The sequence below is a fragment of the Lissotriton vulgaris genome, chromosome 3_1 (assembly GCF_964263255.1).
Source record: "Lissotriton vulgaris chromosome 3_1, aLisVul1.2, whole genome shotgun sequence".
In the NCBI taxonomy this organism is placed as follows: domain Eukaryota; kingdom Metazoa; phylum Chordata; class Amphibia; order Caudata; family Salamandridae; genus Lissotriton; species Lissotriton vulgaris.
The window spans coordinates 611291628-611304337 of NC_141689.1; the positions used below are offsets into that span (position 1 = coordinate 611291628).

Sequence of the window (12710 nt, forward strand, 5' to 3'; positions counted from 1 at the left end):
TTCAGTCTCTCATCTTCATCTATTGGTCTGGCGCAGTGGCATTCACATTCTGCATCAGCCCATCATGGCATTCAGCACTGGGCAGTGGATCAGCCCACTTAAGCCATAGGCTCCACTCACTCTGAGTGATATTTTACATACCTGCATATGCTCCTCATATTTAAAAGTAGTTCACTTCAGTGCCAGACAACTGAGGCCAGTACGTCCCTTTTTGATGATAAAGACCTGGCTGCCCTAACACTGCTACTGAGCCCTCACTGCTGCTTATAATGTGCTGCATGCCACGTGGGCCCTACAGAGGCACCTGTTTTTAAAAGGACTTTAAGACCATTCAAAGATGGCTGAGACGGCTGCCTGTGCATAGACATGCATTTGCATGTACAGTCCACCATTTTGAATGTTTTTTGTTATGCTTACTAAAACACATTCAGAAGGAAACGGGCACTGGCAAAGCCCGTAGCTCCGCAGTGTATGCCAGACCTATTGGCTTTGTCACAGCTTGTTTTTATTTTGAATGGGGTGTTCTAGTTGGTTCAAATGGGCTGGTTACAGAGTGGCAAAACAGACTATCACACATTGCACAGCCTGTATAGAAAATCACCTGTCTGATGTGCTTCTGAATCCAAGTGGGAGGACCAACACCAATAGTGGAATTTCAAAGAAATAGGTTCATCACTCTACAATGTGTCATCAAAGCAGTTTCAGAGCAATGAGCACCCAAAAAGACTTCCAATTTTCAGTTGTTTTCTTTTGTTCAAAGTTGGTCTTTATTTGATTTTTCATTAATATTCCAAAGAACATAGCAGACGCGTTTCGTCTCACATAGAGACTTCTTCAGGGCTCAACAATATCACTAACAATTTTCAAGGCTGATAATTGTTCAGCGGTCTGTCATAGGTCTGTTGTTCAGACATTTTATAAAGTATTAATTTCCATTCTTATGCCTTGGTAACTGGTGGCGTATACGTGCGTCTGTTTCTCTGTGGGGAAATTAATATATGGAGGGTGTAGTTTCTAACAAGCTTCTTGCCCTCACCAGAAACCAGCCTGGGTATTATTTGTAGCAACGATCTTGAAGCTAGTGTGTAGACACATTTCAAAGACCTGTATATATTTAAATTTCAGGAATGTATGCAAAGGGAAGCCTGAGTTCCTGGCCAAAAAATAGTGGTATGAGGTTTTAACATTGACGCATCCACTATGTAAAAAAACTCTCCTTAGGTTTACACACCGAATCCACTAAAGCAAGGTCCTTACCAACCTACAAACATCAAAAGAAAAAGGCAAAGCTCCTAAACCAGTCTATTTTCCTTTCCCAACCCTAGACCCTGGAATGTAGTTCACCTCCCCATGTCTCCCTGCCCCTCCAAACGTGTCCCTACTGCTGAACTTGTAGGTGGTGAGGGGAATAAAAATAAACTTATTTGCGTTACTCCTTTATGTAAGTATGAATCATTAAAACTTGTAATATCTGCATAAAAAATGTACATACTGTTACTACTCACCAATTATAAGATTATAATAAAAAACCTCTACTGTAAGAAATTATGATTGATCAAGTTGGATGTCACATGCCAGAATTAGCAGATAGTTTGGAAAGAGCACCTTGCCCAGATTATCAGGAGCTGCATTACAGAGAGTACACAAGGGGGGCAATGGGCGACTGTAACCATTTTTAGTGCCCCTGCGGCACTGTTACACTACATAAGGGGCTGCAGAGGCTTTTGTTGTCCCTTCTGTAATACAGTTAGCACCAGGTCACATACAGTGCCAGTGGGATCTTAAGCAGGAGTTCCCTCAAGTGCATGGGTGTTTAACCCCAAGCAAATGAGGCAAATACTTGATCTCTGCACCTGCATCACATTTTGGATGCAGTAGCATAGGCAGAGAGACCGTCAGGAGGGCCACAACATGGTGGTACAAATTGAGTGCATACCCTGAGTACTTCCCTCTGTATGGGGATTTGGGGGTGTCCATGGACCTTTTGTAATTTATTGATAAAAACTTCTGAACTTAAAGAGTGTCATAACAAGGTTTACAGAACTAAATGCATGTCATACATAAAAAGAAAAAATTACAATAAAACTACACAATGAAACTAATCGAACTCAGGAATAAGACTAAGAGCAATAAATATTACGAGTAAATAATACAAGATGTTGGAATATCAAATATTTTAGGAACAGATAGAGCAGTCAAGGGGTTTTAAAACTTCCTGTTGAGTGGGTTGTAATTGAAAAGATCGGCTGGCACTTGCATCTTAATATAATGTGACTGGTGACGATAGATCCAACCGTTTTGCTGCCATATGTAAAGGGTATACGAAGGAAGTATCCAACCTGTGATTATGGCATACAGCATACCACCATGCCCTGTGAGAGATGTTAGAAGAGTCTTTCCAATTTGCTGTGATTTGCTGAAATGCAACCGCTAATAACAAATCAATAATTTTTGTATTTAACTTAACATTTTTCCAACAATCTGAAAGACTTCCTAAAAAGACATGAGTATAGGAGAATAGTGCCAATCCATGGAACCTTTAGAAATTCCCCTGCAGGTGGTTACAGACACTTAGTATATTTGCTGGCAAGAGTATCTCTGTCCCACCTTTTGAAAGGTAGGTGGGTACTGCCTACGCAGTGACAGACTAAGCGTCTGCTTCAGCAGTCACTCCCTCGTTCACTAATGTGCTTCACCCACAGCAGGCGTGTATTTGCTACTGCCCCATAGAAGTGCATTATCAGTGCTGTCATGGGCTCTTAAGGATATCGTTAAACTGCTTATCATTTATTTTATTTTGTGGGGCAATAAATTATATGCTATGCATTGGGATTTCTAATTTCCAGAATATTTTTAATTTATTCTACCTATAGCCAAAAAATCCCTAGCATCAAAGGGAGTGAACCGTATATAAGGCATGTACCTCATCCCATAAGATCCTCTTGTCCCTCAGTTCTCTGTTTGTGTGAGTGAACACTGTCTCTGACCTCTTTTCTCTATTGAGCCGCAGAGTTCCTCAGTAGCTTCAAATAACTGCATGTGTATAAATCGTTCTTTATCACATATATTTACTCCTTTTCATCATAATCGTCTCATACATGTTGCTCTACAGTAGTATACCTAAATGTAAACGCCATCTATATGCCTGTCCCGCTGTTGGGACATTCAAAGTGTCCCATCTCTAAATAAAGTTCGTTTTAAAGTTGCATCTACAAAATGGGTGCACTTAACAGACTGGAAAGGTCCGAGTAATGTCGTCTTTTCATCCTGAAATAAATTATTTGTTCAGTATGTTTTGTATAAGTTATCATTCAATGTTGACCCGTATGAGCTGAACTAAAAGAAAACAAAGAACAAGCATTTGTAACGCAATAGGTCTCGCATTTACAAGATTTTGAGATATTGGCACTGTCAATAGCTTAAATTCTCGCAAATGCGAGACATTTTGAATTGCAACTATTTGTTTCCAAGCGCCCCATGCGGCGCTTGCACTTAATAGAGACCACGGCCCCTTTCTTTAGACAAGACACGTCTAAAGAAAGGGGTGTGGCCTCAAGTGCAAGCATGACGTGGCGCTTGGAAACAACCTCCAAAAAAATATTTGTAAAGCAATAGGTGTCGCATTTGTGAGTTTAAGATATTGTCATTTACAATGCCAATAGCTCAAAGTCTCCTAAATACGAGACATATGGCATTCCAAAGAAGCAGCTGCCATTCCCCCAGCTGCTTGGTAAGTGGAAGTGTGCATGGCGTGCTGAAAGTTGCTGCAAAGCATGTCGTGCCTGCAGTAAAACAAAACTCACAAAAGAAATCGATCTTACAGACTAAATAACAAAGACTTTGTAACAACAGAAGTAAAAGGACCAGTCCTCGTGAGAGGTTACAAATGAAGACGGGGGTACTATGGAGGGACTAACCAGCTGATTACTGAATCAGATGCAAGCATTTACGAAGGACAAAGACACAAGCCAATGAAAAATCTGGGCAAGATTGGGCGGAGCTTCAAGTGAATACTCTAATACAGCATGCCTCGCAGAGCAGCGCATGCGATGAGCAAGCTCGACCTAAAAATAATTACAAAACTATCTCACTCCTTTTTGTAGTACTGTGTGACACTAGCATTTGTGAATTGCTCTCGTCTTTAAAAGCATCTAACCATGCTCCACCTTGAAATTAAGTCTTGTACATTTTTTGCTCATATGTGTTTTTTCTCTTTTAGATTGTATGCGAAATTATTACTGCACAACTTGTGATGGCGGGGAGGGGTCGAGGAAGAGCAGCTTTTACCTTTGATATCCAGGCAATTGGCTTTTCCAAAGGGGAATCTTTACCTGAAGTGATATACAAACCTTCCGCACTTTTTCCTGTAAGTGTTTACATTTTTCATTACTTTAATTGATTATATTGGTTTAGAATGCAGTTATTATATAGCACTAAATGGTAGAGCTTCAAAGCACAGCAGTTAGGCAACACATTAGGCAGAAAAGCATGAGCAGTTGCTTAGCAAAAAGGTTTAGAGAACCTGTACGTCTCGGAGAACAGATGTCACATGGTCATCGAAACCGGGAGCTTCCCTTGTCCACATAAAATGTCTCCCATTGCCTTGTAGCTGTCTCGACTGGCATGGTGGCCCATCAGGTGATGTTTTGAAGAGGCTGAAGAGGGACCAGGCAGTAGGTTTCTGTTGCTGAACCGCAATGGCTCTTGGGGAGAGGGTGTGGCTTAACAGCTGGAGGGTCTGGCCTTGAAGCTGGGGAACCAGGTTCAAGTCTGGCTAGAGGCTCAAACATCCTGTGTTTCTGGACGTGTGTGTGTGTGTGTGTGTGTGTACACACATATATATATATATATTATATCTCGATCTAGCTGCCCCTCCCTGCCCCAAGTTGTAAGCATGCAACACTACACCTGGTCTCATTACCAAATATGTTGCATGTTATTGTGAGGAGTTAAATCCAGTCTCACCAAAAATTGAACCACGGTTATGTGATGTTGGCGAAGGAACCAAAATCAGTGCCTAAATAGATCTGTGGCATCGAATGTGCATAGTGCCCACACCGTCATCTGCTCCCACCCAACATATTACACATTTTGCCCATATAATGATTGCACTGGACACATTGTTTATGGGTAAAGAACTGCTGCAGGTTTATTTTCATACGACAAAAGTATGACGTTCGTGGGTTATCTTACGGGCGATCCAGGGCAGGCAGCCCCTTGCTGCACGCCCGCCTCATGAGCCAGCCAGCACGGTGGGTCGACGCCCGGACAGTGCAGCACCTTTGTAGATCCCTTTCCAGATCACGTGATCGTGTCTATACTCCCGACCTTTTCAGGGCGGAGCGGTATGGCACACCCCCGGTTGGTAAGGCCACCCAACCGCCCGACGAACTAATGGGGCGCCGTCGTGGTTTTCCCGGAACCTCCTGCGGCTCCCGGTCTTTGGCTCAGGCACCATTACTGTGCCAGGCAGAGGTACCCTTACTGTACCAGTCTGCCTCCAGATCGCCCTGTAACTCTGTCACAGCTCTGGAGGAGGCTATCGTCGATGACAGAGCCCCCCCACTTCAGAGTTCCTAATTTGCATCCTGCAGCTTCAAGTGCCTCCTGCACCTCAAGGAAAAACATATCCCCCGACTTGGACAAATGCACACCATCTTTTTCATAATAACCTTCCACTCTTGCCTGTATACTTGCATGCCTGATGAACCCAAGGCCTCCTTGTTCCGTTAATTTCTGCATGGCCCTGGTGACCCACTTGCATAAGCACACTACCGTAGCTATGGATCTGGCCCCTCGCTACTCTACGTGGGACAATGTCTGACCACCATCGCTTGCATGACCCCAATCTATTGCTGATTGCCCCAGGGTCAATTTGCATGGGCTGTATGAGTGCCCTCCTTTCCTTGGAGACTAATTCATGGCCACCCGATGGATAATAAGAATATTGTGAGGCTGCCCCCTGAGTGCAAGGCGCTGCTCTAAACTGTTTCTCGTGCTGCTCCATCTCATCCCGGGGAAACGCACTGTGCCAACCTCGCAACGTATGAATGTCCCCCGCAGCCACACCTGGCAAACCTTCCGCACTCTGTCGATTTAGGAGAAGGATGGAACGCTGACAACAATTGGGTTGCCAGCGCCGCCTGCCTTGAACGCACGGGCCTTATTATCAAGTATTCCCTCACCTTGGTCACAGGGCAATGACCGGGGTCCCCCCAAACTTGTAGTCCTACGGTCCCGTCCTGCCCCGCCCTGCCCTGCCTGATCTGTTTTGGACCTCCGAATAGGTAGTTCCGGGTTAACCGTTTGCTAAACATCCTGACTGGCCAGGGCCGCCTCTGTCCTGGATTTATCAGTCAGTCCCGGAACCTCTCAACTATCACTGCAGATTACGCTTATGAGGTGTCCCTATTGGTGTCCAACCCCCTCCATTTCAGCACTGACAAGGCCGATTGCACCTTTTATGGATGGCTCACTCGTGCCCCTTGCATCAATCAAGGCCTATCTATGTGTAGCCCAATAACCTTGCAATTATTACCGACAGTGCATCAGGGTTCTGTTGACACATAGTTTGCTGGACTGCCCAGTGCACATTGATCCTACCCGGATTATGGCTTCCTGCTGCAAAGCAGCTGACCTTGCCCGCCCCAAACCTGGGCGTACTGCTATCCATTTAGCAGCTGCTGATGCTAATGATGTTCCCATCCAGAACTGGCAAACTAGATGCAGTACCATATCCTTTACCCATGGTGCAGCACCCCCGGGCCCCTCACATCAACTTTACAACCAAGACAAGCCCGATCTGGCTACCCCAGGTCCATGCTGCACACGCCTTACTTCAAGGAGATCCACCAGTTGTTTAAAAGAAAACGTCTTTCGAATTATTATGAGGGAATGCGTGTTCTTTTGAGAGACCTCGTAATATTGCGATGGGGCCCTTCTAACATGTCCCGGCTCACCAGTTAACTACCAATGTATCACTTTCGTGAGTGTAACCTGTGCACCCCGCCCCGGGGGCAGTAATGACAACTGGGGGGAACATGGGTCTCCCCGACCCTAGCACGCTGCCCCAGTGTGCTACGACCCTTATACCTGTTGATAGTTCAGGTGGCCCCTTCCTGTGAGTAGGGCCGTTCTCCAACGAGGTTCCTGCGTTAGAGCCAGAAAACAGTCACTAGAAGCCCTGCCCCCCCCTACTCCCCCCATCTATCAATCCCTATCCTCTGCAATGATACAGGGGCCAACAATGCCCCACACGCTGCCCAGGTCAAGCCTGTTTGGAGCCAGGTACAGCAATGTGGCGTCTTGAAACTAAGTCAATTATTCACATGGTGACTCTGCTAATGACCAAATCAGTTAGGAGTGTGTGATTTGGCGTCCTTCCTAACTCGTCCCCTTACTATTCTTCTCACAAACACCTCCTCCTCCATGTCCTTTGAACGGACCTCAAAGTTATCTCCCTCGGGGGCACTTAAATTTAAACCATGCCCTCTCTCTTATATGATGGAAGACCTTTTTAATATAGAAAATTCTATCCTCCTTGATAATGGAAGTGTTTACCCAGAGTGTTCTAGTGGTTTGAGAGTCTGTCATTTATTGGAGTAATATCCTTCTGCCTGTGTTTGGTACTTCTATGGTAACACGCAACATCACAATTCTCATGTAACTCTCTGTATGCAACCCCTTACATTGTCTATGCTTCTAGTACTTTGCACAATGCCACCGTTGCCTACGTAACATTAATTCTTGTGTTTGGGTGTCCGCCCAGTATTGCAGTATTTACCTCTGCTTGTACTTTATATGCTTTCATAACTTGCCCCAACGCAACTCCTGTAATGCCCGTTTGCTACCTCTTTACTTGTTTGCTTACCTTAGCCACTTTGCTTCATGAATCTTCGCGTTTGCTTGTGTAATGTGTGCACCTGTAGTGCTCTCATGTATTAGTTCTGTTCCTATTGTGAAGCGCTCTGACATCTCCGAGTAAAGTCAGCATTTATATAAAAGCATAATAGGACGCAAAAACTGCAGACAGGGTCCAGGATGGTGAACTTCAAACCAGCTGTGCGCTGCCTCACGCGACACCACGTCATCCCCAGGAAGTTCCCGTCATGCAAGAATGGAAATCCCTTACATTCGACAGCATCCAACAAAACGGCATGTAGGGGGGGGCGGGGGGGAGTCCACCTACAGGGCGCAGGCTAGAATGACATAAGCAGCGCTAGTTCATGCCGAATACTAATTAACTGCACTGGCAGTTACAGTGATGAAATTGTACCATCCCGTAAGGTCCTGCTTGACACTTAAAGACCTTCGGCAATTCGAAAGAATGACGGTAGTGAGGATGACTAGGAGGGAATGTCAACTGACAGGGTCCGCAACTTGTGTTTTTGCCACGCCCCTTATTATCTGGGCCACGTACCCTCGATGGACCTGTAGTGCCGATAATCTTCCAGGGAGGTCGAGGCCCGTGCACAGAACAGAAACCATAAGTCAACGAATGGATGAGCGGTGGATGTCAAAGACAATGCCTGCGCCCCCTGCTGCCATCTTGAAGCTGGAAAAGATGCGCAGATTAGACGCTGCTTACCCCTTCTGGGGGGGCCAGCGGCCTACCCTGAAAATAGATCAGCAGACACAAGGCTCGGAGAAACCGCGCCATGCGTCACCCGGGCTCCCCACGCGCGATCAACCCTCTGTGTGTGATTTGAATAAATTCTCTAGTTTGCCCAAAACTCCCATTTGCCATGTTTAGGTTCTAACAATAGGAGCGACGCGGACATACGGCGCTGGTTCCCGGACTGCATTGACGGGGGTTGAGCCCATTTATCAATAGAACCGACTAACAGATTGAGTCAATGGATACTATCCAAATAACGGGAGAAATATAAATCGACCTCCTCACAGGTGATATCTTCTTCCTTCATTCTGAAGGAGAAATTCTTAAAGAAACAAGTTTTAAAATGTAATCTTATGACTCTTTTATCCCTGAATTTGAATTTGAATTTAAAATAGTTGTATAGCGCAGCGTACACCAAACAGTTTCTTGATGCTTAGGAGGCATAGAAAGCAGGAGCAGAGAGACAAGAAGAGTAAAAATTTACTGTGGGAAAGCTTGACTGAACAAAAAGGTTTTCAGGCCCTTGCGGAAGAGGGAGTAGCGTTTGATCGATCGTAGATGGTCGGGGAGGGAGTTCCAAAAAGTGGGTGCCAAAAATGAGAAATTGGACCCTCCCCACTTTTTCCTCTTATAGCGGGGTACCTGTAGCAGGGATTGGGAAGATGATCGGAGCTCTCTGGTGGGGACATATTCCTTTATCAAGGAGGAGATAAAGGCAGGGGCTGATCCCTGGCGTGCCTGGAAAGCCATGCAACCGGTTTTAAAGAGTGAACGTTGCCGAACAGGCAACCAGTGTAACGCCTTCAGTAGTGGAGTTGAATGATGGGAGTGGGGAAGGCCGTACACTAACCGAGCCGCCAGATTTTGCACAAGCTGGAGTTTTCGTAAGCTGTAGGCCGGAATGCCGTTGTACAGGGCATTGGCATAGTCCAGCCGGGAGATCACGAGAGCAGACATAATCAACTTTAGTGCCAAGGGGGAAAAGAAGCGGGAGACAGTGCGAATAGTGCAGAGAATGAGAAAGCAAGAAGAGACGACAGAGCTGATTTGTGAGTGGAGGGTGAGGTGATTATTCATTTTAATACCTAGGGTCTTGACTGTAGGAGAGGTAGTGGGAGGGGAGCCTAAGGAAGAGGGCCAAAAGGAAGAGTTCCAGGGACTGGAAGAGCCACCAGTGAGGACCAGCTCGGTTTTATCCGGGTTCAACTTCAGATGTTTGTGGCTCATCCAGTCCCTGATGAAAATCATAATGGTTTGAAAATTAGAGATAGAGTGAGAAGAAGAAGAAAGATTGAAGACGAGCTGGAGGTCGTCTGCATAATTGTATACAGTGACCTCCAGCTGCTGGAGTGCGAAAATAAGAGGGTAGATATAGAGGTTGAACAAAAGAGGGGAGAGAGAGGAACCCTGGGGAACACCACAAGTGATCTTGAGTGGAGTTGCCGTGAACTCCCCCAGCCGGACCGCCTGGGTGCGATCCCGCAGGAAGAATCCCTCCCTATTTTATCACCGTTTTATATAGCGCGAGCTTAGCCCAAGGGCATTGGAGCGCTTCGCCCACAAAATCAAGACCACTCTTTTTCTTTATAGCATAAAAGGCCACTTTAATCAGGATATATGAATTTCCCATCAGATAACCGTTCATTGATATAACATGTAATTTGGCAAATTAACACAAAACCATTTGTTTTATTATAAATCCGAATTGATACCGAAACCATCAAATATATATTTTTCTTGTATTCAAACTTAAAATAACTTCCCCAACATTTTCTTTCCATCTTTCCCCTCAATTGTTCTCTAGAAGTCCCCCTAGCTAACTGACAACTGGAGAAGCCCGCTCTAGACTTTTCCTCCCCGAGGGTTTTATGCCACCCAGGAAAACCAAGGAGTTTTCCTGGCCCCCACCTAGTTACCTAAACTAAATCACTTCACAATTTAGAGTTGCACCACAGTTTGACTTGTAATTCCTGAGCCAGCATATCCCTAATCTCAACCAAATAGTAAGTCATGCCCAAATGTGACAGATGTACTCCGTCATCTCTAAAGAGATGACCTTCACTGCTTGTGATATTCTCATGTACAATAACCCCGATCTGCATGACTTTGCAAAATACCCTCATTGCATTGTTCACCTTTCGTCGAGCCTTTTCAACCGCAGTGTGACATCTGGCCTGTGACCATGATTGTCTATAAATGAATTCAGTCCATATTAAGCGAGTCGTCGGACAATTTTTTTTGAGGACCGCTAAGTCCAGTTGCATCTGTTTGATGAGCGTGAGACCCGATAATTTCACCAAATCGTTCTCTCCTAAATGGATAAGAAGATAGTCCGGGCAACCTCTTACGTGGAACATCTGTGTTAACGTTGGGAACAATTCACTCCATTTCATACCTCCTTTTACCTTCCACACCAATTCATGCTGGGCGCTAGGAATACCAAGGGATCGTCCGTAAATCTGTTTTTCTGCAAACAGGGCTCCCCATTGTACAAATGAATGGCCTACCATCCACGTCTGCTTTTTAAATCTCGAATTCACCCCCTGAACAGTACCTGAAAGAAAATAGAAATTAGTCCGGTGCAATCAAGCGTGCAACCATCCCAACACATTTATTTTCGCACATATCGTTTGTTTCAGCTAGACTTCCATCTGCCAATACGCTTCAGGACATCTAAACCCAGTCCCAACCTAGCTGCCTCCGTTGCTGCCCCTATACGAAATGAATGCGTGGCAAAACATTGCGGGTTCTCTCTTAAGAACGTTAATGCTCTCCGCAATACTGCTAAGAATTGTGTACTCATTATTTTGTCGCAAGACTCATGAATGAAAATGTGCCCTTGCTGAAAAGTATGCAAAGAAGAAAATGTAACCCCTTCTTGTACAGGGCAGCAATTTGAAATTCCACTGCTATTCAGAAAGACCCATGTACCCTGGCCCAACTGGTCAGTTTTGGACTTCCTAATCCATATGTCTATCTTGTGTTCCATGACTGAAATCTCTGTGTCGCATAAACCTCTGTCTCTCGCCGCTCCCAGCACTTCAGAAACCCTGAACGCAGCAAAGAACATCCAAATCATGGCCAATCTAAAACGCCAACTTCCCAAAGATCATAACAAAACAAATCCAACTGCTCCAATAACCGCTGTAATAGTTCAAAAGTAATGGGAGCTTGCAGCTGCTGAAATTTAACTGTCCTCCTCTGGAGTCCCCTCAACATTTTCTTAACCAAACTATGATCAACTGGGTCGAAACCCCACAACAGTTGACCATAAAAAGATAAACCTGACAGCTTTCCTGCAATGGTCGTGTGAGATAACCCTTTATCTATCAACGTAAGAACAAAATCACAAATGTTACCACTCTCCTTTCCAGCTTGTCCTGACCCGCCTACCACCTGTGTATAGTGTAAGAATTCCTGCCATGCTTGTACATAACTTCTTCTAGTCGAAGGGGCAATTGACTGCTCTACTAGCAGTACGATCCTCATTCCCGTAGGGCCCAAAGGTTGTGTGGCACATTCGTTTTGGTGATATCCGCCCCTGGCGCCAGCTCGCGGAACTTCTGCCAATGAGAGCGGGAAAGAGCATCAGCAATGGAATTGTTAACCCCAGGGACATGCTTAGCTTTGAAGATCATGTTGAAACGCAAACTCAAGAGCATGAACATCCTCAACAATTGTAACACTCACATCTTTGGCCTTCTGATTGTTCACCAAATTTACTACGACTGTGTTATCTACGCGAAACACAGATCTGTTTTGGAATTTGTGACCCCAAACCAACAAAGCCACAATTAGGGGAAACCGTTCTAAAAAGGCGCTGCTTCGGCCTTGATTTTTCCAATGCTCCAGCCAACTCTCGGCGCACCACCTTGCTTCCCAGAAAATTCCAAAACCACTCGATCCAGCAGCATCAGAATATATTTGGACTTGCGAAACAACATTCTCGTCCAAGAATTGCAAAGGTATGCCATTAAAACTGTCCAAAAAACACAGCCACACCCACAAATCCTCTTTGATACCTTCAGTCAAGCGAACTCTGTGCTGTGGGAGAGAGGCGCCCGATAAAGACATGCCTAAATGCCTACAAATG

General features: G+C 45.2%; 1 protein-coding gene across 1 annotated transcript in view; it reads left to right on the forward strand.

Moving 5' to 3' along the window:
- Positions 1-4224: 4224 nt before the first annotated feature.
- POLR3G (RNA polymerase III subunit G) overlaps positions 4225-12710 on the forward strand; it is a 236657-nt gene continuing 228171 nt past the window's right edge. The window contains exon 1 of the mRNA XM_086962996.1: positions 4225-4366. Within this exon, the coding sequence (XP_086819122.1) occupies positions 4253-4366 (114 nt within the window). The 5' untranslated portion in view covers positions 4225-4252. The remainder of the gene's footprint in view (positions 4367-12710) is intronic.